This window comes from Enoplosus armatus, chromosome 20 (assembly GCF_043641665.1).
Source record: "Enoplosus armatus isolate fEnoArm2 chromosome 20, fEnoArm2.hap1, whole genome shotgun sequence".
NCBI classification, from domain to species: Eukaryota; Metazoa; Chordata; class Actinopteri; order Centrarchiformes; family Enoplosidae; genus Enoplosus; species Enoplosus armatus.
This window is the reverse complement of record NC_092199.1, coordinates 2,791,241-2,799,495: the sequence shown is the minus strand read 5'-3', so window position 1 is coordinate 2,799,495 and position 8,255 is coordinate 2,791,241. Positions and strand designations below refer to the sequence as shown.

General features: G+C 38.7%; 1 protein-coding gene across 2 annotated transcripts; it reads right to left on the bottom strand.

Moving 5' to 3' along the window:
* Positions 1-817: 817 nt before the first annotated feature.
* On the bottom strand, positions 818-7,632 carry stx4 (syntaxin 4). 2 transcript variants are annotated; one of them, XM_070926721.1, is made up of 10 exons: positions 7,466-7,632; positions 7,000-7,107; positions 5,860-5,959; positions 5,478-5,552; positions 5,327-5,397; positions 4,336-4,444; positions 3,679-3,752; positions 2,586-2,723; positions 2,394-2,504; positions 818-2,299 (listed from the first exon to the last, which is right to left on the bottom strand). In XM_070926721.1, the coding sequence occupies exons 1-10, from the start codon at positions 7,493-7,495 to the stop codon at positions 2,219-2,221; spliced, it is 897 nt and encodes a 298-aa protein (XP_070782822.1). In that variant the 5' UTR covers positions 7,496-7,632; the 3' UTR covers positions 818-2,218. The 2 variants fall into 2 exon arrangements, with proteins under 2 accessions (XP_070782822.1, XP_070782823.1); XM_070926722.1 differs by having other exon boundaries at positions 7,000-7,104.
* Positions 7,633-8,255: the final 623 nt, after the last annotated feature.

The window sequence follows — 8,255 nt, the reverse complement described above, 5'->3', positions numbered from 1 at the left end:
AAATTGTCTTGCTCCCCCACCACAGACCTGGAGCAGGAAAAATCCAATTTCTGGCTCCTATTCTTCCCAAAGGCAGTTATTGTTACGGTCCACTTTGTCATGTATTTATATCGAAAGGGCAAGTAAATGTTAAAGAATTAAGAGTGCCTCTTTGGCCAAATGGGTTTGAACCTCAGATTGCCTTGTGAAGCACCTGAAGCAGGGGTGTTGAGCTTCTCTCGTTATTTAAAAAAAAAAAAAAAAAGCCAAAACACACAAAAAAAGAGATACACCCGCCCCAAAAAACATCAAGAAAAGCACCCTGTGCATCAGTGCTACCAAATTAATGTTTTATTTTTCACCTGAATTTTTGTCACCATCACTTCATTGCTCTTCGTTCATGTAAAAAAAAAAAAAAAAAAAAAAAAAAAATACTTGGACAAAATATGTGAATAAAATTACTGGTACAGTTCCAGATGACTGTAAATTGTCGATTTACTTTGACTTGTCTAAGCTACTTTGAGCGAACGTGATATTTGGGGGGAGGGGGGTAGTTTATGGTGATGGTCTTATTTTTGATTTGTCTCTTTTCATTTGTTGCATTCCTTTTGATCCCTTGTAATTCCACATTGTTTTACTTGAAAAATTAAGACAATTACAGTTGAATAAAAAGACCAAAAATTAGTTGCCATTTTTCATTGTGTTGAAGATTGTGAATTTAGTGGTTTAATGTAAAGAAATGCTTTGATGGGGAAACTCAAGGAATGAAAATATAAAAAAAACACTTTTCAGTGTTCTATAACAAGGTTCTACAATCAATGATACAAGACAAACAGAATAACAGAACATGGCAGTATTTTATTTTAAAAACAAATCTATATTAAAATGAGTGATGCAAAAATTCAACAGCCGTAATATAACAGTCGCCGCTCTGCTCCCTGTCAACCTTAACTGTGAAGGCAACTTTCCAGAGGAGACTCGAGCGAGGACTGGACACCCTTTAATAAGCAGTTTTGGTTTATTTTTCTTTACAGATTTGTCATATTATGGTGCACAGCAGGTACTGTTTGTCTCTGTAAATGGGTTTTCTGGTTATTTAACGCATCACTTCCCCAGGATTTACCCACAGAATTAAACTTAAGTTACTAAACTAGCAAGACAAAGGAAGACTTTGCACAATGTGACAAACGGGTGAAGAAAAATAGAAAGTCTAATGAGAGTATACGTGTCAGGCTGTCAGCTGAAACACTGCTGTGTGCATTCAAACATATAAACAGAATAAAAACTCACTCCATCCCTTCTTGACAATGTTAGTGCACATCACATTCTCAGCTGTTCACATGGACATGAAGAAGGCACAGTTTAAAAAAAAGATTTCATCGTGTTGTTGCAGAACTTTTTTCATAGCAGCTTACACAACAATGTTCAAATCATAAATACAAACTGGTAGGACAAATAAAAGTGGGCCTTGGGCCTTTTATTGCAGTGCTGAGACACCTTTGTAAAATAAAAAGGGGGAGGGGGGGCTGTATTTCCATAAATCTGTATTTACATTTGTTACATGTAGGCAGTTTGAAACAACTTTCAAGTTTTAAAAATCATCTGCATAAAGAATGTCTTAATCACCAGCAATATAGGTTATGTACAATTATATTAGCCTATTTACTATATATGCCTATAAAAGAAAGCCCTACTCTACAATTGTTATTCATGTCTTCAATTCACCCAGAAACACCAACGTAACAAGAATCAACAGTTTTCCTGAGTACAGTATGTGTAGCCAGTGTTGGATTTCAATACTGCATTGTGCCTTTCCCAAAGCCACTCATTTCCTCTTTCTTTAAGTAGGAGGGGAAGGGGCACTGACGTAACAGTTCACAAATTGTCCTGGTCTTTGTGTTGCAGACCAGAATCTGACCGGGGGATTCCATAAACCAGCAGCACTGCCTCTTGAGTGGAAGTGAAAACGCAGGCACGATTGTGGTCATTTGTGAGTTAAAACAACAGAAAGCACATCTCTTCTTTAAAAAAAAAGAAAAAAGAAGAAGAAATAAAGGCCAGTTAGGAGGAGAGGAGTTAAAAGAAGAGGAATATAAAATAAAAAGAACGCAGAAGGATGACAACAGACAAAATCCACTGACTTAATTCACCCGTACATCGCGTGGGCTGAAATTATTTACATGAAACCCAGTATGTGCTTCTGCCAAACCAGTCTGCAGCCAACTCACGCTGCCTGGTGTTAGGTGCCGAAGGTGGAGACCAATGAGATGACTAGGATGAGGATGAGGATGGCCACACAGATCGCTATCCAAATCTTTTTCTGCATAGAAGAGAGACAAATGGATCAACATTAACACACAAGCAAAATGGAGCAGGAGCAACTTAAAGATTTCATGTGTGAAAGCACATTGTACCTTGCGTGCTTTCTGCTGATATGTTACAGCTTTCCCTGTGTTGTCCTTTGCTTTCGCCACGTAGTTTGAAGACTGTATGATGTTGGTTTCAATCCGGTTGACCATCTCCCCCTGCAGGAGGCACAAATATCAGGATCAGACGCTCCTCATAACCCGAACAGGCCTGACAGACCTCACCGGCGTTCGCTTTACCTGAGCCTCCACCTCCATGGCGAGGTACTGGAACATCTCGTGCAGGTCTTTGATGCTCCGCTCCAGCTTCAGGATCTCATCGTGCCGGGACTCAATCTCATTCAGAGCCTGCTTTGTAGCTTTAGCATCAATCAGGATCTGTATACCACAGTACAGATAGTTATTAGCTGCATTATGGAAACGAACAATCTGCCAACAGTCATGGAGGGCTCAGGGTATTCAGATCCTTTATTTATTGTAAAAGCACCAATACAACCATGTAAAAATACTATTTATACTAGTATACTAGTACTAGTATCAATTTGCAGCGTTTTGCTGTTGTAGCTGCTCAGGGTGGAGCTAGTTTTAACTACTTTATGTACAGTTTAGTCCAGTGGTTCCCAACCCAGGGGTCTGGCCCCTCCAAAGGGTCACAAGGAAAATCTGAGGGGTCGTGAGATGATTAATTGGAGAGGAAAGAAGAAAAAAGAAATCTGATAAAACACATTTATATTGTATTTTTTATACTGTTTTTGAGCCTTGAACAATTGTTTAAAGGAAACCACCTGAGTAGCTGCAGAACTAGTTTTTGTTGTAAACGATGAACTCAGACATCTGAAACATGAGGGGCCCCAGCTGCATTTTTTGTAACTGGGTCACAAGCCAAAAAGGTTAGGAACTGTAAGCTTATGTGTGTTTTTGAGTAAAACATGAATCTGTAGAGTAACTAGAGCTGTCAGATAAATGTAGTGAAGTAAAAAGTACAATATATTTCCTTCTGAACTGTAGTGCAGTAGCATAATAGAGTAGGATCAGATGGAAATACTACAGCGGGATTCTTCACACTACAAGCAGCTGAAACACTAAAGACGTCACTGGAGGCGGCACGTGATTCTATTTCAAACGCTTACCAAATCTGTTGTCCAGTTTGAGCAACTAGAGAAGCTACAACAGAGCAAATCTGTCAGCATTTCATACACGACGAGATTCAAGTCACAACTACAAACAGATGGTGGTTGGTTGACGGAAAACACCTGCAGCTGTCGATGTGTTCTGCTGCAGCAGGTTTGTGCCGTGGTTTCTACTTCCTTCCCTTCATCTCGCGTGTACTCACATTTTGGGTGAACACATCCGTCTGCCCGCTCTCGAGCATAGTATCCAGCTCTTCGTCTGTCACATTGGTCCCAGCTAAAACGTGAGGAGCATGTTGGATCAGTGTTTTGGATACAGGACGTTCATGTGGTGAGAAATTAAAAATGGAAATTAACACAAATACAGGAAATGTGATATGACCACACATTTAGCCAGTAAATATTAGGCAAAATGAAGGTAATTTCTACAATAAATAAACTTAAATACGCTGGTAAAATGAACACTGACTGTACTTTTAATTCCCGACACTTTACTTTCACCCTAATGAACCGTCTATAACACACCATAATGTAGTTGTAAGCAGATATGATGAATGCATTTGTCAACAACTTTAACTCCTCCAGTGGGCAAACATCAGTGGAGGCTGCTGTATGACCAGATCAAGTAAAACACAGCTGTAATAGAAGTTATAATTATATGGTGCTTCTAAATGCTGAATGTGGGGGTTTAAAAGTGAAGTGAGTATAGTATAGTGAAAGACGGAGAAAGGAGGGGACATGTGACAACTGAAAACCTGAAGTCCAGCATGCTGAGACAGCAGCGAGGGAGGAAGTGACCCGTGCAGCTGGGATCTCCCAGAAGAAAACCACAAAACACGCAACGAAATCAAGCCACTCACTGATTTTGAGTTGCCTCTGTATTCTCTCCACATTGCGGTCTCTGTACTGGGCCTGGATGGTGTTGCAGTGACCCATCAGCTCCACAAACTCCTTGGACAAGACGCCGTGCTGCAGAGAGGGAGACACTTTGGTCACTGTGCTGCTGTTTTACTTCAGAGCAGCTGAAGATTCAAGTCTTCAACCTGAATCCAAAAGCACAACCACAAGCTGTCATTTTCAACCTGAGGGGGCGATATGGATTCTTTCTTCTGTTTCTTTTTATCACAATATCAATATACACTCAATTGCCAGTTTATTAGGGACACCTAGCTAAAACTAATGCAGTCTAATTCAATAAGTCTCACCTTCATGAAGGTTGTAATGTTCAGTTTATGTTGAAACTGATTTAGAGAGGTGCTGATTCAACTTAACAGGCGTTTCTGTTATTCAGCTTACCCTCACTGATGTAAATGGGATGGAAAAAATAATAGAAACACTTGTGAATATAATGCAATACAGTTCAACAGCAGCACAAACTACATCCTCTAAAATTACACGAGATTTTCTTTCCAAAAATAATATTAATCCAAATGATTCTTTCCCCAAAGTGTTTACAGAATCAATATTATTTGAGATGTCTTACACTCAGCAAGCTACCTGCAGAATCCCCCATGAGTATGTGCAGATAATCAAAAAATGTCAGAGTGACTGAAAGGAGTGTTTCCATGACAAGTGAACTCATTGAAAAGATTTTGTAACCAGCTATTTCAAACTGAATGAAATTTCTTCCTCAATGATCCGCTTTCTTTTCTCTGAGTTTAAAGAGACCTCTTCTGATTGTTAGGGGAATAAAACAGCTACATGCAGCTGCAATTACGGAGGTTTGTTTAAGGTCTGACATTATAAGATGCGATGAGACGATACATCTGTGGAAATGTAAAAGTAAAAAAAAAGGCACTAGGACTTAAGACTAGGATGTAACGGCATAATAGCACAAATTAAATGGTCAACCTGGGTCCGTTGCATCCGAACGCTGATGGGTATATATTTTCCATCCTCCTCCCCCTTCTTTGATTCAATACCTGTGAAAAGATAATTGATTAGCGTAATTCAAGGAAACAAAACAGAAAAATGAGTTCACCTTTTATTCATCAAAACTCACCCTTCAGTTTCCTCTGGATCTGACATGCCAATGTTTTTATCTCCTCTCGAAGAGTCTGGAGCTCTTTCTTCATACCTAACCCAAGAGAATAACAACACATTCACACACTCAGCATCCAAATGCCCCGTTTCAGACAACGTGAGTGCCCTCAGGAATGAATCTGTAGGTCGTGGATTCAGTAAAACACATGAACGTCCAGCAAGACAATAGTGTTTGGCAAAGTGTAAACTATAGCAGTCGACTGTTGTTCACTTGACAGTAAAAGACTGGAATTTTGTTGATTTTATCCAGTTTCAAGCACGTGTCAGGCATGTTTTGCACTTTATGGATAAGATCAATACTCAAATCTGAACCGACTGACGGCCTAAATGAACACACTTACTCTCCTCTGGTAGCGCCACACCCAGCACCGTTTTCTGTTTGTTCTCAAGGTCAGACACCATCCCTTTGAGACTGTGCAGCCCCTCGTGAATTTCTTGCACCTACAAATAGGAAAGATGTTGTAGTCACGACGTTTATAGGCAGAAACATTGTTAATAGTTGCATTTTTTTGGTTAATTATTCACTTAGTTAATCAACAGAAAATGATTCCACAACAATTCTGATCAATCAATTAATCACTTAACTCATGTATCAAGTAAAAATGCCGAACACGCTCTGGTTCCAGGTTCGCAAATGGGAGGAATTTCTGTTTTCTCCGTTTTATTTCATTTGAAATTGATTATCTTTGGGTGGTGGACAGCTGGTCAAGTAGTCTTAGGACAGCACCTCGAGCTCTGGGAACTTATAATGGGCAATTTCACCATCTTTTTTTTTTCTTTTTAACATTTAGTAAACTAAACAATTAATTTAATAAAAAAATAATCAATAATTAAAATAATTTGTTAGTTCCAGGCCTAGGAGCAACATATTCTGTAATAGATAATAACATTATCCGCTAATCTGCAGATTATTCTCTCAATTAACTGATGAGTCATTTGGTATAAAAAATGTTAGAAAATGGTAAAAAAAAAAAAACATCCATCACAACATCCTAAAACTCAAGGTGATGTTTCCAAGTAGCTTGTTTTGACCGACCATTAACCCAAAACCCAAAGATATTCAATCTGCTATCATAGAGGACTAAGAAAACTAGCAAACACTCATATTTGAGAAGTCGGGACCAGTGTTTTTTTGGCAATAACACTGGGTCCTTATTCATGTAAGTCCAGCACAAGGACACCGGCATTAGCAGAGACTGAGATGTTGACAAAACAAAATCTAGAAAGCAGCAATGTATCAGACAGTGAGTCCAGTCTCAGCACTGGATATTAAGCCTTTACTCAGTTTAACAATGTAAACAACCATGCACACAATTATTATGCTTAATATTCAAACCCATCTTTCCCTAAAAATAAGACAGTTATGAAAATAGAACTAGATAAACTACTTTTTTAAAGATTATTTTTTGGCCATTTAGCCTTTAATGGACAGTGACAGAGAGACAGGACATGCAGCAGAACCAGGTGAGCCCAAACTTCACCTTTTTAAAGAAGGCTTCATTCTCCTTCTCCTCTTTGGCTGAAGAGGCTCCAGGTTTGATCATCAGGGCTTTGCCATCCTCGTCCTCATCTGAAGCCTCGGCATTCTGCTGTCAGATCGACAAAACACAAAGAAAATACAGTGAGTGCTTTCTCGTGTCTGAAGATCTTTCCACCTTTAGCTCGACAAACTTCATCCCCAGCAGCCGTGCCCTGTCCCGGCCTGACATATCCTTTAGGAGAAAGGGCTGAAACGGAAGTTGGAAATAAAATGTCGCTAAAGTTAACATTCAGACATGCAAACCGACAATAATATTATTTTAATCACTATTTTAAAGTTTACTTTCTTAGTCAAAGTTGTCACGGTAAAACAAGTTAGCGACCATTACTCGACATAAGAAATTAACTTGGCTAAGTTAGCAAGCTAGCGCGCCACTGCTAACGTTAGCAGTTTACTTTGAAACTCACATTTCCTAATTCTTTTGTTCGGTCCCGCATTTTTCAGGGCGAAGCAGTCAGTCAGGTGTCAGAGACGCTGCGACTCTATGCCGAAGTACGGTAGGTAAGTTGTTCCCAAGCTGAGAAACGAACTGTAAACACTGTGAATTTCACTGTAGTGTCATTCAACAAGTAAACTCCTGCAGCAACACTTCTTCTTCTGGTGCTCTTCAAAACATTGAACGTGTACTCATTGGCGCCACCTGTGACAGTCGAGTGTAACTGCACAGGACAGATGCGTAAATTCACCTTTTTACAATGATTTACAGTTTATTTATCAATGTGTTATAATAATTAATTTTGATATTTTATCCATGTTTGTTTCATTCAGCTCTGCTATGTCTTTGGCTCGTTTTTTACTAATTAGAAATCTCTACAGTTTTTCTACATGATGGTCTAAAAGCTATTTTTTTGTAACAGCTTCCTCCCTCCTCCAAGAATCAATGTCTAGTTGGCAAAATTGTTAAGTTGTTGTAAGTATTAATTTATGTGTTAAAATTTTCTTAGCCTGAAAAAAGTCAAATCTATAAGCACCAAGTTTAAACTTTTTTTTAGAAAATCCAACAATGTGTTACTTAAAAATAAATTAAAAAAGTAAACTAGAACATAAAATTTCCAAGAAAAAAATATGTCTATAAACAACAAACAATGTATGTTTCTGGCTGGTCTAGTTAATTAAATACCTGACACATTAAGTACTTTAAATGTAGGTTTACCCAGGTGTACCTAATAAACTGGTGTATTGTCTTCTCAGTTCCAG

Excerpts from the sequence above, each read along its gene's own strand:
- stx4 (XM_070926721.1), bottom strand. The coding sequence starts at position 7,495 with ATGCGGGACCGAACAAAAGAATTAGGAAAT. Across the intron at positions 4,445-5,326 it reads TTCGGATGCAACGGACCCAG|CACGGCGTCTTGTCCAAGGA; the intron begins GTTGACCATTTA and ends CCCTCTCTGCAG. Across the intron at positions 2,300-2,393 it reads ATCAGCAGAAAGCACGCAAG|AAAAAGATTTGGATAGCGAT; the intron begins GTACAATGTGCT and ends TCTTCTATGCAG.